Here is a 27,114-nt window from a genome sequence, read left to right as displayed (position 1 = left end):
ACAACAAGTCTTCATTCTCGACTTGACACTGTTCGCCTATCAAAAGAAAAGAAAAATGCCCCCCAAGAAACTCCAAGTCGCCGCCGCAGGCCTCGGCCGCATGGGCAAGCGGCACGCCCTCAACTTCCTCAACCGCGCGCCCCGCGCTGAACTCGTCGCTGCGTTCTCGCCGGATCTTGAAGAGACCCAGTGGGCGAAGCAGCATCTCGAGCCGCATGGTGTCACGTTGTACACCAAGTACGAGGATATGATCAACCATCCTGGACTACAGGCTGTTGTTATTGGGACTGCGACATCCGTTCATGCGGAAGAGGCTATTCAGGCTATTGAGAAGGATCTCCATGTTCTTTGTGAGAAGCCGTTGAGTATTAGTGTTGATGTTGTATGTCCACCCCCAATTCCCTTACTGCTACAGTACAGTGCTAACCGGACGGTGTTTGATAGTGCAACCAAGTCGTATCAGCCGCGCGCAAACGCCCACACCTCAAAGTAATGTGCGGCTTCAGCCGCCGTTTCGACGAGTCCTACAGGTCCGCGTACAAAAAAGTCGAAAACGGGCTCATTGGACGTCCTGCAATCCTGCGCTCCCAAACCTGCGACAAGCACGACCCCTCCGGATTCTACGTCGAATATGCCTCCTGGTCTGGCGGGGTATTTGTCGACATGGCAGTCCACGACATCGATCTCACACTCTGGTTCTTTGGCTCCGATATCATGCCCAAGAGTATATCAGCCTACGGAATCACAGCCGTGACGCCCGACCTAAAGAAATACAACGACTTCGACAACGCCGTCGGAATCGTCGAGTTCCACGGCGGCAAGATCGCGTATTACTATTGCTCGCGGATGATGGCGCACGGGCAGGAAGATGTCACGGAGATTATTGGGACGGAGGGGAAGTTGTCTGTTAACCTGAACCCTGCGTCGGATCTGATTAACTATTACCATGCTGGTGGGATTACGCGCGAGGTGCCGGCGACGTACTGGGGGCGCTTTGAACAAGCCTTTGTCAAGGAGACGCAGGAGTTTGTGGATGCTTGTCTTGATGATAGCCCGCTCCCGATGAAGCTGGGCAATGCGGTTAAGGCCGTGCAGATTGGGGCGTGGTTGCAGGAGGCGCTTGTCAGTGGGAAGCAGCTGAAATTTGATGAGACGGGGAGAAGGGTTGAGGAGGCGAAGATTTAGGGGGTTGGTACTCAATACATATGGACATTACTGGAGGGGTGCCTTTCAGACAGTGGCCAGGGGTAAGAATGCAAATGTCTTTGGAACCATGTCCTCAGTTTGCCCAAGAGTTTACTTATCTAGCTGGCTGCAACACAGATCTCGTGTAGAGATCAATCCAAGATATAAAATTACTAGCACCCCAAGCAGCTCCAAACAGGATGGGTCTGGCTTCGACTGGGTACCTTTTGCTCCCGCTATCATTTTCCTTTCTTTTCACTTACCTATAGGTACCTAGATAGGACATGGTACACAGCTTATAGTCTACGGAGGTATAACCATACGGGTTGTACCTTAACCAAAGGTTAGGGTTTTGATTTGACTCCCCTCTGCTACCTAGGTAGGTAGAGAATAAATTATCACTTCACCATGGGACGGATCGAGTATCTTGGGAATAACCAGGGATACCCATCTACCTAGTGTAATAAGATAGCCAGCTGCAGGAGGCCCGTGAGACCTTGCATGCTCGGCATCTTACCCCTCATGCAGATCTTTCGTGATGTAGCGTCATCTAGTCACGTCCGATGTTTTTGGAGTTATCATCAATGAGCCAATCCATCCCAGAATGAACGACTGTATGACCTTACCCTTTAAGGAAGAACCATTTACCAGCACAACAGATGAAAACAGTTTGGCCTCCCTTCTACCAGCCTGCTACGGGGATGCGCTCATCTCATCATCCGGAGCCATCAACCTCTGGTCGCCGGCTGACAGCATCACAACATTCATCCAACTCGACCTGTCCGTCGATCGACTGACTAGGGTACAGGAGTACCTCTGGTTCGCAAAATCCCTATCTCCTCCGCAGCCCCTAAGCACAATTATATCCCTCTCCCACAAGATCACGCTGGATGAAAATGGCGGAACGCATATGGTCTGGGTCGATAGGACGCATATCCACCTGAAGCCATTTCCACGGTATCTGCTTGACTCGCGATTCTGGTCTGCGTATCTCGTGTGCAGCCACCAGTGTGCGACAGAAGGACGCGGGGTAGAAGCAGAGTGCCCACACGAATCTCTCTACAAGGATGCCCTTGGCTTCCTATTCTCCTACCTAACCCTAATCCGCTTCGAAAGCGACTTTCGCATCGCACAGGACCACGCCCTCCTCCCTCCAGATCTGACCTGGGAGTCCTGGCGCAGTTTAGCGCAGCAATCCCTCCAAAGCGGCTGCATCAACTCCTCAAATATGAACCCGCGCTACACATTCGGAGCCCTCCGCCTCTCCCGTCTAAACAAAATCTACGCCCTCCGCTATGGCGCCATTCTCCGCGGATACCTGGGGCAACACAAGACGACAACGGAGCTCTTCCACGAGAACGTTGCCCCAATCTCCGCAGCAACGATCTACATCGCGCTCGTGTTGACAGCGATGCAGGTTGGACTTGCTACGGAGGTTTTAGCGTCAAATCAAGCGTTCCAGAATGCATCGTATGGGTTTACGGTCTTGGCGATTCTGGGACCGCTGGTTATGGTCCTCGTTGTCTTTGCGGTTGGGGCAGCGGAGGTGCTCAGTACCCGTGTTTGGGGATTTCTCAGGGGCAGGGGGTATAAAAGGCCGGTTGGGGGTGGTGATGAGGGTGCCTTGGGGGCGCAGATGGCGTTTTTGAGGGAGGTTAGGGGGGTCGCTTAGGTATGGGTATTTTTTTTTCTCTCTCTCTCTAACAATTACACTGTACTGGAACAGATTGAGGCATGGTATGGTATATGGGACATTATTTCCCTCGTGTTAGCCCGCCCAGGGTAATAGAAAAGAATCTCACTCGATAGTAATTAAGGCATTGGGGCACCCGTGCAGTCTCGAAGGCATGGTAGGTATCCTAGGTATAACTAGGCTTAATTTCCCCTATGATCATTCCCATCCCGAAGTGTCTCCTCATCACTCACCCTCTCCTTCCCATTCCGCGTGTTCAATCGAGACATACGGCGCCAATGTATACACCTCCTCAACCCCCACAGCATGTTACTACAACCCCTCCCAAACGGCCTCCACACCAACCCAAACACCCTCCCAACCCCCTCAACCAAGCACGCAACATACCTATCAGGAACAAACTTCAGCACCGCCGCCCAAGGCACACAAACAACCGCAAAGCCCAAACAAACCCCCCACTGCCCAGCATTAAGTCTCGTAACCCCAAACGCCTGGCCTCCCACAAAGATAATCAATATCTGCCCACCCACCATAAGCACATTAATCACAAAGAACCACGGGTTCTTAAGTATCCCCTCAAAGATATTGAACTTGTTGTCGAGACGCCGGCAGTTCAACTCATTGAAAATCTGCATCCACACGAACGTATTGAAGATAATGGTGTGTAGTTGCAGTGTTTCGTGCTCAGAATCGGGGGAGAGATTCAGCATGGAGTGCCCGGCGTAGTACAGTGCGAAACACAGGGCGAGCTTGTAGATTGATTGGCCGAGTATCATCTTCCACATTGTGGATGTGAAGAGGGGCGCGTGTCGCGGGGTTGGAGGGCGCGTTAGGATTTCGGGGGTGGGAGGGTCGGTTGCCCTACACATTCTTGTTAGACTATACCTGGCTGGGATGGTTTTGGGTGGGTGGCATACAGTGCTAACGCAGCAAACGTGTCCATAATCAGGTTCAGCCAGAGCAGCTGCACCGCGCGGAAGACGCTCTCGTTGCGGCTGTTGGAGATGGCTGTCACCACCGTCAGGACTACGGCTGTGATGTTGACGGTTATTTGGAACTGCGACGGCTATCAGCACATGCACGTATCAAGGACCTGAAAGGTTTGAGGTGGGCGTCCTACCTGTAAGAACTTCGCAACCGCATCATTAACCGCCCTCCCCCAGGCCATGGCCGTAACAATAGAGCGGAAATTATCGTCAAGCAGAATTATCGAGCTTGCTTCCCTCGCTACCTCTGTGCCGCTCTGGCCCATGGAGAACCCAACGTCCGCGGCCTTAAGCGCGGGTCCGTCGTTCGTCCCGTCACCTGTAACAGCGACAATCTCGCCTAGCCGCTTAAGATGCCGTACCAGCAGCTCCTTGTCGGATGGCGAGGACCGCGCTAGGACTTGTAGTCTTGGAAGGACTGAGTCGAGTTCCTCGTTGGTTAGTTTTCTCAGCTCGGGACCCTCCATCGCTATCCCGTCGTCTGTTTTGATGCCGCACGATTCGGCGATGGAGAGGGCCGTGTGGATGTTGTCGCCTGCTTATGTTATTCACTATTCGCTCAGACTCTGCAGAGTGAGTAGAGTCCTAGGGTATATGGAGTACACACCTGTAACCATTTTAACCTGTACCCCTGCCGAATGACACGTCCGAATGGCCTCCGCCACCTCCGGCCTCAAGGGATCGTGGATCCCGAATGCCCCAATCCAGGTGATATCCTCGAGTACCTCACCGAAGCTAGGGAGTGTCTTCGTGTTGGTCTTCGGGCGCCATGCGGAAAGGTCTCTATAGGCGATTCCTATTGTTCGAAGTGATGCTCGGGCATACGAATCTATCATACCCGATATACGCTCGCGGTCATCATCAGAGATCTGGGCTTCGAAAACACCCGTCTCATTCGATTTCTGTTGCACGGTCTGAGCAGCAGCTGCCAATAAGAGCTCCGGTGCACCCTTAACAAGAAGCCGATGGGTAGTTGTTCCCGGTACGCGGTACACAACGGCCATCGCCTTCCGCGAGGAATCGAACGGGTAGACATGTTCGATGTGGTTAGCAGCCTGAATCTGAGCCAAGTCCATATGAAGTAGCTTCTGGTCCGAAAGAAGCTCCAACAGTGCGATCTCCGTCTTGTTTCCTTCGAAAACCCTGCCTTGCCCTTGTCCATCACCTACATCTTTCCCTTCGAAGGCTGTCGTGTTTAGGGTCAGACTGTTCACGAGGAGCTCCTTGAATGCGATTGGGTACCGTTCAAGCGTATCGGACATTCTCGTCCTCCCCGCTGGCCCGCACACGTCAGATGGACTAGTATCAGATGGGAGGCTTCCAAATGAGTCGCCAGGACCAAGAAAGCCCGCAACAACAGACATCTTGTTCTGCGTCAGGGTCCCTGTCTTGTCGGAGCAGATGACCGTCGCGTTGCCCATTGTCTCGCAGGCGCGTAATAGGCGGACAAGATTGTTCTCCTTGAGCATGCGGGCTGTTGCGAATGAGAGGGCAAGGGTTACGGCCAGGGGGAGGCCCTCTACGTCCGTTAGATACCGTGGTTTCATAAAACATTTTTGGTAGAAAACAGATCACTGAGTGCCAGGACATACCAGGAATTGCGACTACAATAACCGTCACAGCAACGATCAAGATATCCATGAAATGCTGGCCCTTGACGGCAGGCGTATCATTCTCATAGATACCGGATAACTGCGCGATGAACCGGAAGAAGAGGACGAAGAAGAGCAGTAGGGCTGATCTAAACCCGATCGTCAGCACGACCAACTGAACCCTCACTCTGCTTGAATTATAGTAAGAAAGGCAGACATACCCCAACCCAAACCACCCGATCCAACTCGCCAACCGCGCAAGCTTCACCTGCAACGGCGTCGGATCCGTCTCAGTCCCCAGACTTACCATAATGCGTCCGTATGTCGAATGCGGGCCGACACTAGTAACAAGGTACGTGCCCAGTCCCTCAAGGACTTTGCTCCCTGAGATGACGAACGGGTCTGCATCTGCCTCATCCAATTCATCCTGCTGAAGCCGTTCCCAGGCGTCGTATCCACTCACCTTCTCAACCTGATCTGACTCCCCCGTCGCCGTCGACTCGTCGCATTTGATATCGTGGCTTGTGACGAGCACGCCGTCGGCGGGTACGGAGTCGCCAGGTTCAAGGTGCACGATGTCGCCGACTGTGAGCTGGGTGATATGTACGAGGCACGTTTTGCTGTCGCGGATGGCGCGCACGGTGCGGTCAAGTTTCTACTCGGCCAAACAGTTAGCTCTCCCTCCACTTCTTTTGCTTTCACTGTGTTCGAGAAATTAGGGCAGAAAGACATACGCGCTTATTCAACTTCCCAAACTGCCTCTGCTTCTGCCAGTCATTCCCCGCCGTAACTGAGACAACGATCACGATCGCGACGCACACGGCGACCCCTTCGATCCAGTCGACCTGGGACTGTCCTGACGCCGCTTCGTATATACCTAGTGCGAGTGAGACGACGGCGGCGATGGTCAGCAGGATGATGATCTTGTCGTTGTAGGCGTCCCACAGCAGGCGGGTGAAGGGCTTTGTTGGGGCTGGGGGGAGGGCGTTTGTGCCGAAGATGCGAGTACGGTCGGCGAATGTCTGGGAGATTGACAGTGTGGGTTGAGGGTTGCTCAGGGATTGTGATGTGCTCGTGGTTTTGTGTTTGCTAGACCTTGCTTTTGATGTACATGTAGCCTGCCGCGCCTCGTCGATGGAAATGCATTTTGGCAGGGTGGTTTCGCTGGTTGAGAGGCCGTGCTCTAGGTCCGTTTGCAGACCAACCTCTAACCCGTGCAATCCACCTAGTGCGTGAAATGCAGCGAGTGACTTCGGATTGAAAAGTTTGTTGAGCTGGCCTGGTGAGAAGGCGAACTTGTTGTCGACCACGCGAAAGTCCTTTACATATTGGGGGTCTGGTGCGAGAGCCTCTGCCCAGACTTCTGTCTGGGCAAACTCTTTTTCATCGATTTCGAGAGACATTGTCAGTCTTCTTGGTGTATTGGCTATTTGGGTTATCACATTGATACTGCGATCCAGGTGATATTATATTGCATGTATTCGCCGTGAGAGGGATCATCTCACGTAGATCACCCCATCAATCCAACAGCAGACACTCACACAATTATAAACGGCCCTCATCCTGCCTCCCAAGGTGCCCAGCGTGGCTGAGTCCAATTCCCAGGCAAAATCACCCGATAATCCATGGACGAGGCTTAAAGCCTTGCTCTGGACATGACCGCATCTCCCGATCGACGCATTGTGTTAAGGTTGCCAAGAGAGCGACGGACCATCGATTGTCAGCTCGTTGGAAGCTGTCAGAAGCTGTCATACCCTGGAGCTAACCGACGGAGGGATGGAGTGACGTGGGTGGTTGTTGCGTCTGCACTGCCTCGCTCGGCATGTCTGTCCCAGGGTTCGGGGCCTCGGCGGGACCAGACCATCATCAAGCCATCACCTAGCGCTGCGAACATCTTCTAGGCCGTTCGCAAAATCAGGTCCGCCTGGATTCGATCATCAACTGGCGTTGGGCTCAAGATCTGCTTGATATTCTATAGCCCTTCCAATCCCCACGCCCCTTTCAATCCCCCCCTATAGCTCGCAACCGGCCACCCATGATGAAACTCCAACTCATCCAGCAACTCCAGAAGTGCACGCTGCTCAGTTCTCTCCTCAATATGTTCCCCGCAAACCACGATCCCCAACAACGCTGTTGTCAACGACGGTGGATTCTGCCGGTTATACGCAGCAATCCCACAGAGCCTCAGGAGGGAAGCCCGAAGTTCTTCATTTAGTGCCCGCATACTATCACGATATCCCAGACCTAATCTTGGAATATTTGGGTTGTATACAGCAAGTAAAATCCGCGCGAGCTCGATGTGCTGCACGCCCGCGACGTGGATGTTGCTTAGGTAGCAGATCTCGGGGAAGACTTCGCCCTTTGCCCGGTTTTGTTCTCGGATGTAGATTGGTTCGAAGCTGGATGGGAGGTGCTCGATCCATTTCTGCGAGAGGGCGTTGAGCTCCGTCCATCGCTCTTTTGTGGGTGCTTGTGCGGGTGCATGTGCAGTGTTCCCGTAGCAGAATTCCAGCACATCTGCGCAGAAGATTACCAATCGAGCTGTCCAGAGGGCGTCTTCACCAGCTGTGAATGAGCGGAAGATCTCGCAGCGGGAGAGGGGCATGTTGAAGGGACGTTGTTTGAGGAATGCGGAATAGACTTCTTGTCGGAAGGCGACCCAGAACGAGGCTTGTCGGAGAGTTGAGATGTACCAGCGGGATTCGAGGGGCGCGATACTCGCCGAGACGGCTGATGGCGAGCTGTAGGCCTCGTTCGGTGTGAGGTACCTGTCGATTTCGTTGCTGGATGTGCTTCCAGTCGCCACGGACACCCTGCGGTGGGGATCAAGTGGGACGTTCGGGATTTGCGCCTCGATGAACATGTTAATCACCCTCAGGAACAGCTCGTTGTCTCTATTTTCTTCCTGCAGAGGGTAGTCGACTTCCTCGTAAAAGCGCAGGATGATCGCAGCCGCTAGCAAGTCTTCATTCCTGGTGTGCTCAGAGTTTGCGCCTAGCTCAAGCAGGTCGTGGATACATCTGTTGTGGTAATGCAGTGCCGTCTGATCCGTCAAATCTTGAAGAAATCTTCCTTTATATTCTACCATTCCAGAGGGCGTCTTGTATTTGGGCACCCTGGTGAGATGCCTTGCTGACGCTGCGAGGATCGCGTTCATGAGTGGCGGGCAGCTTCTGGCCCGGTGCGGAACCACCAGTTGGAAGTGTCTTTCCGGATCACAGAGGTCAAGCCACATACTTAGATGGTCGATGAAGTACCCTAATAGGCCGAACTCGAGGTTGCTGTTTGGCGAGTGTGGCATCGTCGGCGGGGGCTTGACTAGACCGTGCAGTACGGATCGTTCCGAGGGTAAACGGCCTCTTGCGACCGACAGACTTGGTGCCTCAGTGGTAAAAGCTGGTGGAACAGTTCCTGCATCGATTTCCGTGGTTTCAGGCGCTGTTGACGCGCTAAACGATTTCTCTACAGCCCTGTCACCTGGCGGCGGTTGCATATCCTCCTCATCTTGCTGGTACATGGCCGTTAACTCCGCCGTCTCGTCTACGTAGATCAATTTCCCTATACCAGTCAGGTCTGGCCATATCAAGACCTCAAATCATAGGCTCACTCGGTACTCTCGTCTTGGGCAGCAGGGCCGGAATCGCCCCTTTCGCGATCTTTCCCGAGGCATCGCTGAACCGAATGGCCTTCTTGCTCTGTATACATGGCACCTCGTCCTTCTGGCATTGCTTGCAGCTAGCTCCTCTAGTCGATTCGCACTTTATATGTTTTTTCGTACGGACACGTTAGCCTACAAGGTTCCTTATCGCGGAATGGAAGCGGGGGGAACTTATTTGCAGTGGTCGCATGTTGTGCTTCTCCGTTTGCGCGTCACGTTGGCGTTGGAATTAGCTCTTGGGGATGGTAGAAAGTAGAGGCTTGATCCGTTGGGACTCATGGTAATATTTTTCGTGTTCTCTAGCAGCTGGTATCAGCATGTATGGAGTAGGGCAGAAGAATAGAGGAAAGAAGTCGGAGTGTAAGATGCGGGGAAAGTGCGGGGATGTCCGGACGGACATTGACCGACAGGGCGACCGGCATTACATAATACCAGCTTCCTATAAGTATGCTCTTACAAGGGTTGGGGCATGCTGTTAAAAGTATACGATAGTTCGAGCTTTTGAGTTACTAGATGGCGGATAGGTGGATGTGGTCCCATGAACTTGATGTGACGATTTAGAAACTGTAGAGGTGCAGTAAGTATCCGAGGCCATAAATATATATTTTCTCCGTCTACCGTTTCTGGCGTATACGGAGCAGTCTCACAGCTTTCCCTTAAGTGTCTCAGCCGCCAAACCCAACATGACAGTAACCCGTAGTAGATCTATGTATCCAAACGAGGCCGCTCACAATCGGATACAGCGCGTCCAAGGATCCCTCGTACCTCCCCAGGTACCAGGTACCAGGTACCCCACAGAAGCCTGGAAGCACACCAGGCAGACGCCAAGAATCCTCCGCGGTAGGAACCTACAGCGCCAAGGAACCCTAACAGCTCCCTTAGCATAGGGAGAGAGTACATATAAACAATGTTCTGTTCCGAAAAATCCCCTCATCTAGATAGCTTGCAGAGCATCAAATGAATTATCTCTACCATCCTTAGTCCGCCCACAAGACACGCACCCAGCCAAAATTAAAACCAGAACCAAGCCACCACACCTGATCCCACAATGCAGAACCACGCGCGCAAACCCCCAAACCCAAACCCAACCTCAGACCTCTCCTGGCTCGTCCGCAAAAACGACCACACGTGGGAAAACGGGCGGAAGTACCACGGACATAAGTCCGAGTACCCTTTCCCAACGGACCTCGACCGACGCTCCACTCTGGTCCCCTGCGACCACCCACAGGTCCTAACAACACCCATCCTCGCGCCCTTGCGGTTGCCATTGAGGAAAGGAACACGAATCCTGGAACTCGCCGCCGGAAGCGGAGACTGGCTTCACTGGCTGGGTTATGACCATGATGGGGTGCACAAGAAGGCAATCGTTGCGGGGATCGAGCCGGCTTGGATGGAGAATCCGCATTATATGGGGGGCAATCCCGGGTGGCTTGTGCATCAGGATCTTGATAAGAAGTGGCCGTTTGGTGGGGGGCGGGAGGCGTTTTATTTAATTCGGGCGGAGGGGCTGTGTGGGCTTGTGGGGGATTGGGAGGGGCTGTATGGACAGGTCTTTGAGAACTTGTCGCCTGGCGGGTGGATTGAGGTGCGCGAGTTTGATTTGTGCTTCAAGGTTGTGGAGGGGAAGGAGAAGGAAATGGAGGGGAGGTGGGAGGCTATACGGGAGTGGCAGGAGTTGATGGAGAATGCAGCGGAGCGCTTTGGGAGGAGGATTAATATGGGACGGCACCAGAAGGCGTTGATGGAGGGCGCTGGGCTGGTGGAAGTGCAGGAGACAGTGTCTAAAGTGGGTGTTTCGACTGTCCTTTCTTTGGTACTGGGCGTGCTGACCGTGTATACTTCGTCTAGATCTGTCTCTGGGAACAGGCAGATTGGAAGGGTCAGCCTTTTGTTAGTGCGCCATCGGAGCATTGGCTCCAGAACGGAAGTGGGCAGCTGGAGAAATACTCGTTTCGCTTGTTTACCAAAACACTCGGTTGGTCAAGGGAAGAGACGGATAGCTTCTTGGATCGCGTTTGGCAGGAACTTAACCAGGGAGGGTTGCAGTTGTACTATTCTTACTATCTGGTATTGGGAAAGAAGACCGGACGTGGTGTACACCAGAGGCCATCGGCCTGAATGTCTTGCGGGCGGCTTCTGACACTGTCAGACAGGCCGGGGAATGGGAAAAGGATCTTAAAAGGAAATGGCAGGGAGGGTAATAAAGGTCTGCATTGTATGTCTTCAACACATAAATTTACTAATTACCGCCACAAACAAGGCTGCCTGAGCTGTAGGAAGCATCCTGATCTCATCACGACTTGTCTCCCATTTCCTATACTGAATGTTGAGATCTATACGCGCGGTGTGCCCTTAACCTTGTCGCGTTCTTAGAAAAGTAATAGAGTATGACGGTGTTCTGGCTTATTGTTAGAGTTGTGGATTGAACACGAGGGAGATATAGACTTGGTTAAACTTCTTGTACAGCGTCGGGGAGCCGTCGAGATTGATCACCAAAAGGGTCCTTAATATTGTAAATCAAGGGCAAATCTGAGATGCTGAGGTTCAAAAAGACCTCCAACAACTAACGAAGATCGTGTTCGACAAATGAGGAATGAGGGACTTGGGATAGATGTGCTTCAGACGGTCTATAGATTGGAAATAGGCGTCTACCATATAGGTCTCGATTTACTAGCTCTGGAAACAACAAGCTAAACAGTGATCATAGTAAACCCATCAGCGACTGGTGCATACCCTGCCTATGAGTTTCAATAGACACAACCCCATGTTGCCTCAATCAGACCTGCCAATCAATGAAACGAGCAGTACGTAATATGTTCAAGGCTACTTCCTCGGGGCACCTGTAGGCTTCCTCCCAATCACCAGGTAAAACAACGAGTAAAGCTCCAGATCCTCCTGGTCAAGTTCATGGCGGACACGCTTCAACAAATCATCCGTGTCCTCCTTCGACCAGCCCAGCGTCTTCGTAAACAGGCGCAGCGAGTATCCCTCCAACTGGTCCTTCAAATGAGCGTTGTTCCACCTGCCATTCGCTGACAAGGGATCATCCTTCCACACCCTCGTAGGCACCTGATACCAGTTATATCAGCAAAACAGATAACATGGTACAAGCATTCACACCTTGAAAACCCGCTCCTGAACCTCCACCAGGCCAACCTTCTCCATGAATTCTTTCTGCATGCCACCCATATTGATTTTCTTGCCGAACCTCTCGGCCGCCTCGTCCATAAGGTCAGACCATTTCTTAAGCGCATCCCACTTCCCCTCCATCTCTTTCTCTTTACCTTGCCGCGGATAAAAGCGCAGGTCATGCTCGCGTATCTCCACCCACCCACCAGGTAGTAAATGCGCATACACATTCGCGAAGAAACCCTCCCAATCAGCCAGCAAACCACCCAGCGCCTCGCCGTGTATCAAATGGAAGGCTTCCTTGGGAGTAAACGGCCAGGGACCTTCAAGGTGGCGGTGCAAAAGCCACGCCGGACTCCCGTCGTTCACCATATACGCGGGCTCCAGCCCCGTAACGCGTGCCTTTGCATAGAGGCCGTCGTCGCTGTCCAGAAGCGAATACAGCCAGTCGCCGCCGCGCGCTGCAACGTCCAGGACCTTTGTATTTTTCTTGAGTGGGAGGGGAAGTGGCGCGACGAAGGGCTTGTCATCCGCTAGACCGGGCCACACGAGCCCGGCTGTTGTCACGGTGTCGTCCGGGAACGGGAACTCGTCTTTGTAGCCGTGGTAGCGCCGACCGTTTTCCCAGGTGTGGTCGTTTCGGAGACGGAGGAGCTCGCGGTCGGGACTCGGTTGCTTTTTGGAGCTGGTAGCCATGGCGGGGATGAGAGGATGGATTGGATTTAGGTGTACGGTAGCGGGGTGACGGAGATGCTTGGGTTAAGACAGCTTAAGGAGTAACTTCAGGAGGACAGGCACTAGCGCTGTCACATGATCCAGGGGCTGCTCGGCGACAGGGTCCCTCGGTGAGAGGTCTATGGATCATTGACGGTATTGGTTGGAGTCATTGCGGTACTAAATGCTTCCAATCTTGACATGGGCTTTGTTTCCTGAAATGCGCGAGGAAGTGGTCACTGGCAGCCTCAGGGGCCACCCGAACTGCAACTATATATAATAAGAATTAAGCTATCCATGGTCTACAGGAAAATATATATATCGACTTCAAATCCACCGTCGAACAACTATCCCTCTAAAAATCATCTATACGAATATTGATAGCCCCGTTATTCACCTGCCTCTTCAGCCGGGCAATATCCTCGTTGACGCGATCAGCCAATCGCCCAGTCCTGCCGCTCCATTGCGCCTCCATCGCATCCAGCCATCGATTCATGAAGGCCGTCGAGGTCCGGATCATTCCCTGGATATGGTTTTGGTACCACCTCGGCCAGTACGGACGAATATCAAACGCCTGCGCTGGGTACAGGTCGTTCCACGCGCGATTGACGGTCCAGCGCTCGTTCCCAATCTCGCGATACTGAGCCCTCAGCCCACGCCGGACCTCTTCCGCGTTCAGATACCGGTACACGGAGATCACGCTGCGCAGGCGCCAGAGCGCCTGGTCTGGGTCGGCCACATCGTCGATGTACCGTTGCATTGAGCTATCCGCCAATGGGCCGCGGTTCCAGCGCCGCCACATCCAGCAGCGGTTCTTGAGGAAGTTCAGGTACGCGTCGAGGAGGAAGAAGTTGGCTGTGTTGCGCCTGCTGCCGTAGGCCTCGTAGATCCGGACAGATGGGATCCACAACTGTAGGTTTGTGCGGTCGTTTGCTCGGTACCCGACTGGCAGACCGTACGTAGTGGTATTGATGACCTGCCCGTTCAGCCAGGCGGCGGCCAGAAACGCGGCAGGAATAGGGGTGTAGGCATTGGGGGTGTTGTCGTCCAGTCGGCCGTGGGCAATGTCCGACAGGAAGCGAGACTCGGTGTTCAACTCTGTTTCATGTTCGTTGTGCACGCGGCGGCCGTTGAAGATGTTCCCGTTAGCGATTCTGACCATCATGAGCTCGCTGTCGGCGCAGTCCGCGAAGTTGCGGTACACCACCGCGCGGTCGCGGACGGTACTATTGGAGGGAAGCTCGCCGGAGGTGTCGTAGGTGCCGGAGCGCACCGTTGTCTCCAAATCTCCGCCTTGCCCGTTGGGGTTGGGGTATGTCACACAGTAGGATCTTCGAGCGGCACGCTTATCCAGAGAGCCGGTCTCGGAGAGACAGGGGTCATCCCACTCGTCGCTCTCGCAGTCGCTGTCCTCGCTATCACACGGATCGGAGATGCCGCAGGTGAGCGCGGGCGTCGAGCTGAAGAAATCATTGAAACTTTTGAGATAGCAGAGGAAGGTGTCCACGAATTGTTGGAGGTCAAAGGCAAATATGTTCTCGTAGGTCTCGGCCAGTTTCTCTCTGAGACCGGGGAATACGAGATTCGGGTAGAAATCCTCGATGGCTTCGTTCCAGTACCGGATGTAGTTGACAAGGGTATCGCTGTTGTGATACATCTCCTTGAGGATATACGTGAGGACAAAATCAGTCACATCCAAGGCCTTGGAGTCTGGTGTAGCACGTTTGGCAAGGACACCCGAGGTGTTAGGGCAGGTCGGGCTCTCGAAGAAGTGACGAAGTCCATCCCTGATATCAGTGATGTTTTGTCGCTCCTTCCACTGGGTATCGTAATGGAGGTTATCGGCGCAGAATGACATGGCCCCAGGCTTGTCCTTGCAGGGGCCCGACTGCTGCATCGCCAATCGATATTGACCCCACGAGCAATCCGTCACACATTCATCGGGGTCATTTCGATCCTGATGGAACTTGTCCGGGTCCAACCAGTTCCAGTCGCCTTCCCCCCACTGGTTGCCTTCTTGCTCCTGGCAACAGTACTTCCGCGCGGTGCTGTCAGAGCACTTGACCGCGCCACTTCCCGAGGTCGACTCCAGTTGGGGGGACTTGTGCTGAGCCGGGCAGATACCCGCGCAGTTTGGAGTTGCGCCTGCCCACAAGCACTGTCCCCACACGTCCATACTGTGTCGCACGTCGCCATTCCACTTCAAGCTGCAGCAGGCCGCCTGATAACCGCTGTGGCACCCGCCCTGCGTACTGCCAACCTCCACCATGCCATCGGGGCACTGGTAGTTGCAGAAGCTGTTGGTATGGATATACCACCCGCAGGTCGGCATCGAGTCCTCGGGACAGCAAAGCGTGTGTAATGACCCGTCGCACCCAGTGCTATCCAACATCAAATCGAGCGGTTTGGCGTTCTTATCATATCGCATGGCAGGAAGCCAGCCGCTCGGACACGTCTGGCCGCAGTTGGTCCATTTGCACTGGTCGACAGTCTTCTTGACTTCGACATACTCGCTGGTGTTGGTGAAGGTCTTGGATGTCATCCCATGGCGGTTGATTGTTCGCGTGTAAAAGGAATTGGAAAAGCGACGGTTGGGGGTGTCGTGGCTGACAGCCCACACCATAACGCCGCCTAGAGCCTGCCCCAGGGCAAACTGGGCTTTGAGCTCCAGTGTTTCTTCATCGTCGTACGCAACCCACTGATTATCCCAGTGTACGACCTTGACTCCAGCTTCCTTGTAGAGCTTGGGTTTCAGCCCTTTTTCTTCAATGATATCGACAATCTCGCTGTTTAACAATATGCCATTCTCATTACTGCAAGGTCCCTTGTTGGCCGCGGACTCATACGTGCATCCTGGCTCCATGCACGACTCCGACGTAGCGGTAAAGGCACGCCCATAGAACCCAGTACCTAGGATGACTTTCTTGCTAGAGATTTTGTTCCGCCAAAGAAGGTCCATGGCGTCCTGAATCTCCGTTAGATTCGTATGGGCATTGAGGTATGGGCCGAGCCATTTGTTTCCACGATCCCACGCGCCATGCAGATCATAAGTCATCATGTTGAAGAAGTCAACATATTTTTCTAGCTTGACAATGTCAAAATACTGCAGGAACCAGTAGGACGCTGGCAGAGTAATCGTGATGCCGTCGCGCCCGCCAGCACCTTTCAGGGCTTGCTTGAGACGTTGCATAAAGACAGGAAAATTTTTGAAATCCTCCTCTCGACCACCCCGCTCGACGATATCATCTGGACCAGGGTATTCCCAGTCAATGTCAACGCCGTCAAGGTTGTACGTGGAGAGGAAGGAAATCAGCGATTTGAAAAACTTCTTCTGTGCATCCTGAGACGCGGCAAGATCACTGAACGTCGTTCGTGTCGGGCCAGGGTCGTTGTATGCCCACCCACCAATCGCGACAAACACCTTCAGATCTGGATCCTGGGCCTTAAGACCAGCCAGGCGACGGACAAGATCCGCTTCCGTGGACGAGGCCAGCTTGACCTCGAATGACTCGGGATCGATCGTTGCGAAGGCATAGTTCAGGTGCTAGAGCACGGTCCGTTAGGCAAGAAACCAACAGTGTAATAGATCTGGTCCAACTCAACTGTGTAGATGCCGAGGGGAATCTGCTCGGGGAAGAACGTGTGGCATTTCCTATCCCTCGACCACCCTTCATAATAGCCGACAATCGTGTTCAGGGGCGTATACCCATTGTAGTCGGCCGAGGGTCTCTTGACCTTCTTGTCGCCGCAAAACTCTTCTGTTATCCCGCAATACCCGTATTTGCTGCAGCACACGTTCAGTGGGCATTTCGAGTGCTCGGCGTATCCCTCGTAGCCACCGGGATCGCAGTACGCCCTGTTATCGCAGCCGGAGACACAGCTTTCGGGGGAGCAGTCTGTGCACATGAGATCCGGTGTTAGCATTGCAGCCGATGGTGGCATGTCGTCGTACTCACAGTCAGGCCCAAGGCCGCAGAAGCCTGCTTTAGAGCAGCAAGCGTCATTGGCACAAGGACGGTTCGCATCGCACTCCGCCTGGAAGTCGCAATTCACAACGCAGCCCGCACCGCAGTATTCGTCCCCGATCCCGCAGTAGCCCGACTTGGAGCAACATCCCGTTGCGCATGGGTTGGCAGCGCTACAGTCTTGGGCATAGACGGGCAACGCCGTCATCAAACCCAAGACAAGGAGTGTCCGGGCAAGCATCATGGAGGCAATATCATAAAGTCCGCATGAGCGAGCGTTGAGGACGGGAGAATTGTTTGAATGATTGTGAGATGAACCACACCAGGGGGAAAGGGAGGAGGCACAAGTCAGTCTCGGTACTGTATGGAGTACCTACGGTAGTACCTGGTCCCCGCAATGCCCGTCACATAGTACCATAGAAATTGTCTCACCTTCAAGGCGTCCTCGCTTATACAGGCAGCTAGGCCAGCTGTCGGGGCGAACCGCAACATTGTCTGCTTTGAGAAGGAATGCCGGAGCCAAATACGCCTCTGTTGCATCGGAGTGACCATGAAGACAGCTTTAAGCGGTCTATACCCCTGCCAAGAGCAAAGAGTCGGTCTTGACCGCAAGAAAGAAAGCTTTTGGCGGGCCCGGGCCCAGCTTAGCGCCCGGGCTCGCACCCTAGGGCGACCCCGGCGGCGCTAGCCCGTTCGCTAAGGACCCTCAGGCCAGCATCACAAGGGCATTGTGGAATTAGTAAAAATGCCTCATATTCAGGCTTTGCCGGAGCCAACAATGGCCTGGGGCGGTTGAAAATAAAACAGTGCTTTGTCCAGATGGGCATTGTGATGCTCTCCGCCCACGCGGGTGTTGATTGCTTGAGCCCCCTCGCGCCCGGGCGGGAGATGGACATGGCAAGGGGAGGTACCGTGAGGCTGCGGCTCCACAGGCAAGTGCGCGAACACCCCAGACAGCATCCGATTGGGTCATGCTGCCAAGCACGAATGAGCCATTTGGTCCTTGGCGACAGCAACTGTTCATCTCGATATCTGCTAGCGCAAAGCACCAGTCCTCTAGGGCCAGTAGTCGATGCTACCTCAAACACACCAAGAGAAGACGTGGTAGATATGTGTCGGGTATTACCGTCGCTGTTTCTGGCAAGGATGCAGTGGCTCGAAACCTCTGCAGATTGCGCTTCCACCCGCATCATTTTCAACTTCGCTTCACCAAGTACCACTGTCAGAGAGGCAAAATGCTGGTGTTGCGAGGTCTTGCCGCAGCTTTGTGCTGGGTTCTATTGACTTCGCCTGCCGCTTCCCACGGGCATCATGGCCATCAGCATTTCCACCACGCTCGTGGCACTTCCATATCCTCCTCTCACATCCCATCATCTGTTCCCACGCCCGAAGCTTCCGGAATAACCGAGGCCAAGGAGGCCGTCCAAAAGGCCCTCGACGCACTCTCCGTGGTAAACAAGCAACGATTCGAAAATATCCATTTCAACAAACATGAGTTCAAGGACCCCGATGCGCCCATGCCGCAAGAAGCTCCTCCTTTGGACGTCAACAGTGCCTCACATAATGTCGCCAAGAGGTCTGAAACGGCTAAGAGCTCTGCCTATTCGATTCCAGATGGCTTGCGGATGGCAGCACGGATCGTCGCAGAGTCTGCACCGCCAGCAACCCCGGAGGGAGACCACGAACAAGTCGCCGCAGATTTTCGGCGCAAGTACTCCCTGCGTACGAACGACACCAACTCCCCTCCACAGAAGCTGAAGCACCCCGATGGATTGACAGGCTATGTGGACAGCTGGGAAGATAGAGGCGTTTCCTCTAGCAACAAGAGCACAACAGAAACCAAAGCCAAAAGAGCGACGGATACATACTGGATGACGGCCATCGAACAACGCGGTCAGAGTCCTTTCGCACCAAGGGGATACTGGGTCTGGCGTAACGTCATGGACTACGGAGCAAAGGGCGACGGTGTCACCGACGATATTGCTGCGATCAACAAGGCGATCTCGGATGGTGGCCGATGCGGAGCCAACTGTGGTTCCAGCACCATCTACCCAGCTGTCGTATACTTCCCTCCAGGGACGTACCTGGTCAGCAGCTCGATTATCCAGTATTACAACACACAATTCCTCGGCGATCCAATCACCGTGCCGACAATCCTGGCCGCCTCCAGCTTCGTCGGGTTAGGGGTCATCACTTCTGACGTCTACGTAAGTGACAACGAAGAATGGTATATCAACCAGAACAACTTCCTGCGGAGTATCAAGAACTTCAAAATCGACATCCGACTCACCGATCCCAATGCGTACGTCTGCGCAATCCACTGGCAGGTCGCCCAGGGAACATCGCTTGAGAACATCGAGTTCTATGCCCTGTCAGACACCACGCAGCAGGGCATCTACATGGAGAATGGCAGCGGTGGGTTTCTGAGTGACCTCACTTTCGTCGGTGGTAACTTTGGCGCCTACTTTGGGAACCAACAGTTCACGACGAGTCACCTGGTCTTCGTCAACTGCAACACAGCCCTCCAGATCCACTGGGACTGGGCCTGGACGATGCAGGACATCGTCATTGAGTCGTGCAACATGGGTATCGTTATTGTTGGTGGCGCTGGCGGGCCCATGAGCGATGGACAACCCGTGGGCTCTCTGATACTGACAGATGCCCTAATTGCAAACACCCCGTCTGGTATAGTCACCTCGCTCTACGCGGAGAATTCAACCGCACTACTGGTGCAGAACACGGGATTTTTCAATGTCAAAGACGCCATTGTTGACGACGTGCTTTCCAAAACTCTGGTCGCCGGCGGCGACGAGGTGTTCCTGGACAATTGGGGGTTCGGTATGCTGTCGACGGAATCGGGCTCAAGTCGCTTTGCCAACGGCCAGACTATCCCCTCGATGAATCGCACTGCTTCCTTGCTCGCTGAGACTGGATATGCTAATCCCAACTTTTTCACCCGCCGTCGGCCAAAGTATTATGATGTTGCTGCCTCTAAGATCATGGACGTCAAAGCCCTTGGAGCCAAGGGTGACGGTGTCACGGACGACGGGCCAATCCTGAATGTGATCCTAGATACAGCCGCCAACCTCTCGTCCATTGTCTACTTTCCATTTGGCGTATACGTCGTGAAGGATACCCTCAAGGTCCCTCTAGGCAGTCGGATTATAGGTCAAGCATGGTCGCAGATCATGGGAGCTGGCGCTAAATTTGAGAACGAACTTGAACCAAGAGCCGTGGTTAAAGTTGGAGAACCTGGCGACACCGGCGTGGTCGAGATTCAAGACATGCTTTTCACTGTGTCTGGAAAAACGGCGGGTGCGGTCTTGATGGAGTGGAATGTGCACGAATCTACTCAGGGTTCAGCTGGGCTATGGGGTATGCCATTCTTTCCTACCCATTGACGCTGTATTTCCATCCGATTTACTGACATGTATGTATTAGACTCCCACTTTCGCGTCGGCGGCGCAATCGGCTCCAACTTGCAGTCTGAGGACTGCCCACGTTCCTCAGGGTCCGTAAACCCTTCCTGCAAAGCTGCATCCTTGCTATTGCATCTCACCCCTCAGAGTTCTGCGTACCTCGAGAACGTGTGGGTCTGGGTGGCAGACCACGATCTGGACAAAATCACCCAAGACCAAATCGACATTTATGTTGCACGTGGGGTTCTTATCGAGAGTCAAGGTCCGACCTGGCTCTACGGGACCGCATCAGAGCACTGCGTATTCTATCAGTACCAATTATCCGGCGCCAAAGACGTAGTCCTCGGCATGATCCAGACGGAGTCGCCTTACTATCAACCGGTGCCCAAAGCGCCACGTCCGTTCTCCACGGGCCTGTTCAAGGACGACCCTACCTTTGATGATTGTCCAGCGGAGTCCACGACCTGCGCGATCTCTTGGGGCGTGCGCATTATTGACTCAAAGACCGTGTATATCCTGGGCGCTGGGCTATACAGTTGGTACTCCGACTACAGCCAGGAGTGCCTGGAAACCAGCAACTGCCAGGAACGAGCTTTCTACATCGAAGAGACTAGCGACGTGTGGATTTACAATCTCTGCACAAAGGCGATCGTCGAAATGGTCTCGCCGGTAGGTGAAATGATCACAGGCGCAGCTGACAACCGCAACGGCTTCCTATCGTCCATTCTAGCCTGGGTGCGGGACTCCTCCAACACCACCGTGGGCGAGAGACATTTCCACGGATTCCGCATCTACTCGCCGGGGAATTCCAAGATCGAGGATCTAACCGAGACGTGCCAGACCGCATTAACGCAGACTATCAACTGCCACAGCAAGCTGCGCGCGTGGCAGCAGCCTGAGATGCGCACGTCCCTCGAGACCAGGAATCTCACGGACGAGGTTTGCGATGCCGGATGCGGCCGTTCCCTGCAGAGCTACTACAACGGAGTCGTTGCTGCCTGCCAGGGCCAGAACTTCACCGTTGCGGCTGGCACAACCTTCCCCGAGCGCGCGGGGGGCACAATCTGGACAGGATATAACGAGACGTGCCTTAAGGACCCGGATACAGGGGAATACTGCAACGGTACGGTCACCTTTTCCTTATTGACACCTCGTCACCGAACCTCCCTCCTCACCGAACAAGCAACTAACAAGAAGCCCAGACGTAATCGACACCTTCACACCCACAGAGACCTACGAAGAAATGCCCAAAGACGAGCTCTGCTCCCCCTGCTACATCAACCTCCACCGCACAATGCAGTCCTCGCCGTACTCAATCTACCACGCCGCCCAAGAATCCTCGTACCTCCAAGCACGCCTAGAATACATCTACAGCGAATGCCCCGTGGAATCCGGCTCAACCTCCATCAAAGACCCGCAATACATCCCCGTAGAAGAAGACCCCGTCTCTTGCTTCACAGAGGTAACGCACAAGACCCAAGCAGGCGAAACCTGCGACAGCATCGCACTGCACTACTCCGTGTCCTCGGGCGCGCTGCAAAGCGCCAACGCCGACAAGATCTACAACTGCACGGACCTGCAGCCCAACCGCGAGCTGTGCATCCCCATGACCTGCGACAGGCTGTATATCCTGCAGGACGAGGATAGCTGTCTGTCGATTGAGCTGGACAATGAGATTGGAATAGATAACCTGCGCGCGTATAATCCCTGGATTAACTGGTTCTGTGATAACCTGGTCTCAACGGCTTGGATGCGCGGCCGCACGCTGTGTTTGTCGCCGCAGGGCGGGTTCTATAATGCGTCTAACCCGGTCCCCGGGGTTGTTGTTGCCCCCGGGGCGAGTACGGGGTATGCGACCACCGTCAAGCAGCCGCCGGCGAATGTGACTGTTGCGGAGGGGACGACGCGGGGGTGTGGTAGGTGGTACACTGTGACTGAGGCGAACGAGACGTGTGTGGAGATCTGTACGCAGACTGGGATTACAGCGGATCTGTTCCGGGAAGTCAACCCTAGCTTGGTGGGGAGCTCAACGGAGGACTGCACGGGACTGTTGCAGCAAGGGCTGACGTATTGTGTTGGTCCGGTTTGGAGCTGGAACCTTGGGGACGAGGATTAAGTGTGTGAACACGGCTGTATGGTATGTACCCGATATTGGAGAAGGATGTCAACAATTCGCAGCCGTACGAGTGCAGCACCTACTCCGATGACTGTTGGGTAAAGCAGGAATACTATGTACACCATCTAACATCTAGGACGAAGCCTCCCTTGGATGGATGGTGTCCAAAATCCCCTTTCTACCCCTGGCCCCTGGGCGCTATTGCACCGATCAGTAAAGTAGTATAGCATAATCAGCGCAACCGTAACAATCCAAGCAGCTGCCCCAACAAGTGTCATAGTCTGAATACTATGATGATATGTAGGTGCATATTCCTCTCGGTAGATCTGGCCACCGGACAGACCGCCTAGGTTCACCGCGATTGTCATCACACTACCATTCATCGTTAGCAAGTCATCAAAACACTTCTGTGGAGGACAAACTTACGCGCTGGAGATTCCTCGCTCCTGATCGGACTTGGTGTGGCTCAGTAGCCAGGAGGTGTTGAGGACACTGCAGTTTGAATTTAGCACCTGTAGAAGGGATCGAGAGAAGGATTGTTGTGAATGGAGGGACTCACTGCGTGGTCACACCGCACAAGTTGGAGAGAATTAAGATGACATATTTGTGCCATTTGTTGGACAAGCTGGCCACCGTCATAAGACAGCCCCAGGTGATCAGAGACCAGGAAACGGATACGAGTGTGACGAGGCCTCTTTGCTGGGTTCGGTCACTATTGCCTGTCAGCAGCCCGATCTAGCAGCACGAGGGGGTGCATATATGGAGGCATACCTTAGCCAAGTGAGAGTCCCACACATGAAAATAGCTGCGAAATACGCGACCGACGTGAGGGCGTTTGAGGTGATGGTGCTGAACTGGAACGACTTGATCATGGTTGGCGTGTAGAGCGTCAAGCCGTGCAAAGCGCAAGCAGAGAGCATCGTGATGACGATATGGAAACATAAGCGAACGTTCTTGAAAGTTTCCATCAGCTCCTTCAATGAGACCTTCCCTCGTCGAGGACCCGCGGGAGCTGCACCCTCGTCTTCCGTGCCGGTGGTTGATTGATCAAGCCCCAAGCCCAGTCGCGCCAGAAGTATATGCCGCTGCCGCTCGGAAAAGTAACTCCATCGGTTCAAACCGACGACGGGAGTTGGGTTACGGACGTTGCGAGGAAGGAGTAGGAAAAAGATGAAGGCGACGAAGATGGTCATGAGACCTTCGACTGCGAACATGTTAGGGATTGACTCTTCCAATCCAATGGGCGGAGGTAAGTACTCAACCAAAGCCACCTCCACCCACCCCAGCCAGCGAGCCCAGTAAGATTGAGAATTCCTGCAGCGAGCAGTCCCGCCAATGCGCTGGCTAAGAGCTTTCCCATGTAGTAGTACCCTATGCGAAGCGCATATTCGTCTCGCTTGTACCACATGGTGAGCAAGTACATGCCGCCCGGCTCGAACCCGGCTTCGAAGAGGCCAAGGAGGAACCTCGTTGCAAGAAGGCTTCCGTACGTTCCAATGAAAGCTTGAAATGTTGCAATGGTCCCCCATATAAAAATCTGCGCAGACAGCCAGAGGTGCGGAGAAAACTAATGGAAGGAGAGTCATTGAATGAATCGACGAGTGGATTTCAATGAGACGTCGGTGGTAGAAACGTACGATTTGCATGAGGATGTTTGACGGAAGCTCGAAGATAATGACCCCAACTAGGAATATCTGAGACGCGACATTGACCTGGTTGGTGGAGATGTTCAAGTCCTGAGTTATAGTCGAGGTGAGGCTGTTGGAGAGATTGCCGCGGTCGATTTCGACCATGAAGTTGGCAGCGATAAGAACGGGCAGGAGCACGCAGTCCATTCTAGAAACAGTTAATATGGTTTCCAGAAGACAGAGACAGAGAACATACAGCCGGACGAGCTTGCGCTCCTCGTGCTCAGACCAATCCGGCAGGATGATGGCCTCAACCTCTCCACGTGTCTGGTCATCGTCGATGAATGGAGCCGGTGACGGCTTGCCCTGGCTTTGGAGTTCGAGGGCCATGGTAAGGGGATATTGGATGATATTCTAGGATGGGGATTGGGTTTCACGGGCGGGAAGACTGGTCGTAAATATGGGGACCAGGTGCCCTCCCCAGGTGCCCTCCAACTGTTTGCTATCTCCGCCACGCGCTAGTGGCACGTAGCACAGGTGGTGATAAGACTTTACCACAGCAGATGTATGTTTGCGAGTTGCCAGGGCCTGGCTTCGCCGGAGAAATTTTCACTCCACACAAGTCCCGGATACAATGAATAGATAGGGGCCAGGGTGTGGGGATTCGGGGATCAAGGCCAGGCTCTTGGAGAATGATAAGCATCCGCCGGATGCCCAACGCACATCCGCTCCGTATCCGTGGATTAGGAGTGTCCCCAACGATAAGCAGATTGATAGAGGGCACACAGGGGATTGTTCCTCACCCTGGACATTCGTTATCGCAAGAGCGACCAACTTGGAAGCTGCCATCGGTACGCCATCGCAGGGCACTCACCTGGTTTTGTCGCATATTCAACACTCACCATGGCGTATGATTCACTGTTCTTCGGTTTCTGCAGAGCACGCCTCTTCCGAGTTCGAGCTTTACCTAAGATACGAACTGGGGTCCCTGCGAGGACACTGTCTGGAAAGAGCAGATCGAACCCGACTCGATTGAAGTCTCCGAGCTTGTTGAGCAGTGTGGCTATTCTGTCGTTTGGTATGGGGATTTACTTCCAAACAAGCCCCAAGCCATCATCTGCAAATGTACCCTCAACCCTGCCGACCGTTCTATATGCCGACAGAGAGGTAATGGTCAAGGTGAGACGTCATTCCAATAGTCCTCGGTTTTAAGCTCTGACGAGAAGGGTAACTAGGCCGCCCTGGAAATCAGCCAAGTACTAGGTGACCAATTGGTAAGCTTCGACCAGGACGACATTGAAGCCCATGGGCACTCGGATTGGTCGACAAGTAACTCCTCTGGGCGTGCTGTTGCAGTCGTATATCCGAAGAGTACAGAGGAGGTGGCCAAAGCAGCTGCGATATGCTACAAGTACAATGTTCCAATTATCCCTTACGGCGCAGGCTCCTCCGTTGAAGGGAACGCATCCTCGCCCTACAGCGGGATAGTCATTAATGTGGCGCAAATGGATGAAATTGTCGCCTTCCATCCAGAAGACATGGACGTCGTCGTCCAGCCTGGTGTAAACTGGGTGGATCTGAACAACGAGATCAAGCACGAGAACCTCTTTTTACCGCTTGACCCTTCGCCAACGGCAACTATAGGGGGGATGGTCTCGACAAACTGCAGTGGAACAAACGCCTTCCGATACGGGACGATGAAGGAGTGGGTGGTCAATGTTACTGTTGTTCTCGCCGACGGTCGGGTCATCAAGACGCGGCGAAGGCCAAGGAAGACGTCGGCTGGATACAACTTGACGTCCCTCTTTGTTGGCGCAGAGGGAACATTGGGAATAGTGACCGAAATAACCCTAAAGCTGGCCGTGATCCCAAATGAGACGAGTGTCGCGGTTGTATTTTTCCCCACGATCAAACAGGCTGCATCGGCGGCATCGAAAATTATTCGGTCGGGCATTCAGCTTGCTGCAATGGAGCTGATGGACGATGTTCAGATGCGAGTCGTCAATCAACATGGGAGTGCAGAGGTCCGAGCCATGAACTGGGATGAGACGCCGGCCCTCTTCCTCAAATTCGCGGGTCCGTCGAAAGAGGCAATAGACGCCGATGTTGGCCGGGTGAAAGGACTCGTCCAATCATCCCATCCTTTGCGATACGTGTTTGCGACAGACAAGGAAGAAGAGACAAGGATCTGGGCAGCACGAAAAGAGGCGCTGTGGACGATGATATCGATCAAGCCCGAGGGGCATGCCATATGGTCCACAGATGTTGCTGTCCCGATATCCCGGCTTGCAGAGATTGTTGAATTGTCGAAGCAAGATGCAGAACGGTTAGGGGTCTTCTCCAGCGTGGTTGGCCACGTGGGGGATGGCAACTTCCACGAGGCGATCATGTACCACTCCGGGGACCCGGCGATGCAGCACGCCGTGGAGGAGGTTGCACACCGGATGATGGACCGAGCTCTCGAGATGGAGGGGACTGTCACTGGCGAACATGCCATCGGAATTGGCAAAATGGTACGTTCCGTTACGCTGTTGGACTTTCTATCGATGACTGACAGGCAGCAAGGAGGGATTATTAGCCGAAGTCGGGACGGAGACGGTGAATGTCATGAAAGCGATCAAGCAGGCACTGGATCCGAAGTAAGGGGCCCAAGGCAGGAATAATGGTCTGAGACTAGTGACTAATGACGTCTCTAGATGGATTATGAACCCAGGCAAGGTGTTTGACCTGCCAGGAGGAAGGCCCGGGGAGTGATAAGGTTAAAGAGTGAGACAATTGACGAGAATCGGTTGCGGATGGGGTGAACGGGGGATGCAGATGAAAGAGCGGCCCCGACTACCTAGGTAGGTACTTGGGATGAACCCTCAGAAGGGGCAGGAACGAGTGAGGCCAGGGCAGGTGCCTCGGTGGATTGCTACTTCCTTACCCTAGCAAGTCCTATCCTCGCCAATGATATTTCCATCGCAACTTCTAGACTGCTCCCCACAACCAGATTGATTATCCATTGTGTGATTCCTGTACCGTTTACT

General features: G+C 53.8%; 11 protein-coding genes across 11 annotated transcripts; 5 read left to right on the top strand and 6 right to left on the bottom strand.

Annotated features, from left to right (window-relative positions):
• Positions 1-55: 55 nt before the first annotated feature.
• On the top strand, positions 56-1,365 carry BDW74DRAFT_187637 (putative NAD binding Rossmann fold oxidoreductase; the record flags this gene model as incomplete). The annotated part of the gene is made up of 2 exons (XM_073731530.1): positions 56-382; positions 445-1,365. The coding sequence occupies 2 exons, from the start codon at positions 56-58 to the stop codon at positions 1,183-1,185; spliced, it is 1,068 nt and encodes a 355-aa protein (XP_073588318.1). The 3' UTR covers positions 1,186-1,365.
• A 424-nt stretch (positions 1,366-1,789) lies between these two features.
• On the top strand, positions 1,790-2,857 carry BDW74DRAFT_174793 (uncharacterized protein; the record flags this gene model as incomplete). The annotated part of the gene is made up of 1 exon (XM_073728129.1): positions 1,790-2,857. The coding sequence occupies one exon, from the start codon at positions 1,790-1,792 to the stop codon at positions 2,855-2,857; it is 1,068 nt and encodes a 355-aa protein (XP_073588317.1).
• Positions 2,858-2,917: 60 nt separating this feature from the next.
• Positions 2,918-6,949, bottom strand: pmcC (putative calcium transporting ATPase (Pmc1)). Its single transcript, XM_073723427.1, has 7 exons — positions 6,191-6,949; positions 5,678-6,111; positions 5,457-5,605; positions 4,472-5,383; positions 3,999-4,399; positions 3,796-3,935; positions 2,918-3,739 (listed from the first exon to the last, which is right to left on the bottom strand). Exons 1-7 carry the CDS (start codon positions 6,857-6,859, stop codon positions 3,061-3,063), a joined length of 3,384 nt encoding a protein of 1,127 aa, XP_073588316.1. The 5' UTR covers positions 6,860-6,949; the 3' UTR covers positions 2,918-3,060.
• A 382-nt stretch (positions 6,950-7,331) lies between these two features.
• Positions 7,332-9,592, bottom strand: BDW74DRAFT_146830 (uncharacterized protein). The gene has a single exon (XM_073723426.1). It carries the CDS (start codon positions 8,971-8,973, stop codon positions 7,429-7,431), a length of 1,545 nt encoding a protein of 514 aa, XP_073588315.1. The 5' UTR covers positions 8,974-9,592; the 3' UTR covers positions 7,332-7,428.
• Positions 9,593-10,054: 462 nt separating this feature from the next.
• Positions 10,055-10,574, bottom strand: BDW74DRAFT_146829 (uncharacterized protein). Its single transcript, XM_073723425.1, has one exon. The coding sequence runs from the start codon at positions 10,380-10,382 to the stop codon at positions 10,092-10,094; it is 291 nt and encodes a 96-aa protein (XP_073588314.1). The 5' UTR covers positions 10,383-10,574; the 3' UTR covers positions 10,055-10,091.
• A 1-nt stretch (position 10,575) lies between these two features.
• BDW74DRAFT_146828 (uncharacterized protein) lies at positions 10,576-11,330 on the top strand. The gene is made up of 2 exons (XM_073723424.1): positions 10,576-10,900; positions 10,963-11,330. The coding sequence occupies exons 1-2, from the start codon at positions 10,751-10,753 to the stop codon at positions 11,230-11,232; spliced, it is 420 nt and encodes a 139-aa protein (XP_073588313.1). The 5' UTR covers positions 10,576-10,750; the 3' UTR covers positions 11,233-11,330.
• A 431-nt stretch (positions 11,331-11,761) lies between these two features.
• BDW74DRAFT_146826 (uncharacterized protein) lies at positions 11,762-13,079 on the bottom strand. The gene is made up of 2 exons (XM_073723423.1): positions 12,235-13,079; positions 11,762-12,183 (listed from the first exon to the last, which is right to left on the bottom strand). The coding sequence occupies exons 1-2, from the start codon at positions 12,937-12,939 to the stop codon at positions 11,938-11,940; spliced, it is 951 nt and encodes a 316-aa protein (XP_073588312.1). The 5' UTR covers positions 12,940-13,079; the 3' UTR covers positions 11,762-11,937.
• A 233-nt stretch (positions 13,080-13,312) lies between these two features.
• BDW74DRAFT_174788 (uncharacterized protein) lies at positions 13,313-17,163 on the bottom strand (the record flags this gene model as incomplete). Its single annotated transcript, XM_073728128.1, has 2 exons — positions 13,313-16,501; positions 16,534-17,163. 2 exons carry the CDS (start codon positions 17,161-17,163, stop codon positions 13,313-13,315), a joined length of 3,819 nt encoding a protein of 1,272 aa, XP_073588311.1.
• Positions 17,164-18,157: 994 nt separating this feature from the next.
• Positions 18,158-22,457, top strand: BDW74DRAFT_187635 (uncharacterized protein; the record flags this gene model as incomplete). The annotated part of the gene is made up of 5 exons (XM_073731529.1): positions 18,158-18,196; positions 18,353-18,466; positions 18,497-20,297; positions 20,364-21,464; positions 21,544-22,457. 5 exons carry the CDS (start codon positions 18,158-18,160, stop codon positions 22,455-22,457), a joined length of 3,969 nt encoding a protein of 1,322 aa, XP_073588310.1.
• Positions 22,458-22,582: 125 nt separating this feature from the next.
• BDW74DRAFT_174786 (uncharacterized protein) lies at positions 22,583-24,475 on the bottom strand (the record flags this gene model as incomplete). Its single annotated transcript, XM_073728127.1, has 7 exons — positions 22,583-22,829; positions 22,884-22,949; positions 23,017-23,169; positions 23,229-23,661; positions 23,715-24,024; positions 24,095-24,293; positions 24,342-24,475. 7 exons carry the CDS (start codon positions 24,473-24,475, stop codon positions 22,583-22,585), a joined length of 1,542 nt encoding a protein of 513 aa, XP_073588309.1.
• A 513-nt stretch (positions 24,476-24,988) lies between these two features.
• BDW74DRAFT_174785 (FAD-binding oxidoreductase) lies at positions 24,989-26,839 on the top strand (the record flags this gene model as incomplete). Its single annotated transcript, XM_073728126.1, has 4 exons — positions 24,989-25,264; positions 25,321-26,598; positions 26,651-26,724; positions 26,782-26,839. The coding sequence occupies 4 exons, from the start codon at positions 24,989-24,991 to the stop codon at positions 26,837-26,839; spliced, it is 1,686 nt and encodes a 561-aa protein (XP_073588308.1).
• Between the last annotated feature and the right edge of the window lie 275 nt (positions 26,840-27,114).

The sequence above is a fragment of the Aspergillus multicolor genome (assembly GCF_047715735.1).
Source record: "Aspergillus multicolor strain CBS 133.54 unplaced genomic scaffold BDW74scaffold_3, whole genome shotgun sequence".
Classification (NCBI taxonomy): Eukaryota; Fungi; Ascomycota; class Eurotiomycetes; order Eurotiales; family Aspergillaceae; genus Aspergillus; species Aspergillus multicolor.
The sequence above is the reverse complement of the archived record's forward strand: the minus strand, read 5'-3'. Positions and strand labels throughout refer to the sequence as shown.

Coding starts and splice junctions, on each gene's coding strand:
- BDW74DRAFT_146830 (XM_073723426.1), bottom strand. CDS start 8,973: ATGTACCAGCAAGATGAGGAGGATATGCAACCGCCGCCAGGTGACAGG.
- BDW74DRAFT_146826 (XM_073723423.1), bottom strand. CDS start 12,939: ATGGCTACCAGCTCCAAAAAGCAACCGAGTCCCGACCGCGAGCTCCTC. Junction 12,184..12,234: donor TTCAGGAGCGGGTTTTCAAG/GTGTGAATGCTT, acceptor AACTGGTATCAG/GTGCCTACGAGGGTGTGGAA.
- pmcC (XM_073723427.1), bottom strand. CDS start 6,859: ATGTCTCTCGAAATCGATGAAAAAGAGTTTGCCCAGACAGAAGTCTGG. Junction 6,112..6,190: donor TTGGGAAGTTGAATAAGCGC/GTATGTCTTTCT, acceptor TTGGCCGAGTAG/AAACTTGACCGCACCGTGCG. Junction 3,936..3,998: donor CGGTTGCGAAGTTCTTACAG/GTAGGACGCCCA, acceptor TAGCCGTCGCAG/TTCCAAATAACCGTCAACAT.
- BDW74DRAFT_146829 (XM_073723425.1), bottom strand. CDS start 10,382: ATGGCAACCGCAAGGGCGCGAGGATGGGTGTTGTTAGGACCTGTGGGT.
- BDW74DRAFT_146828 (XM_073723424.1), top strand. CDS start 10,751: ATGGAGGGGAGGTGGGAGGCTATACGGGAGTGGCAGGAGTTGATGGAG. Junction 10,901..10,962: donor TGCAGGAGACAGTGTCTAAA/GTGGGTGTTTCG, acceptor TACTTCGTCTAG/ATCTGTCTCTGGGAACAGGC.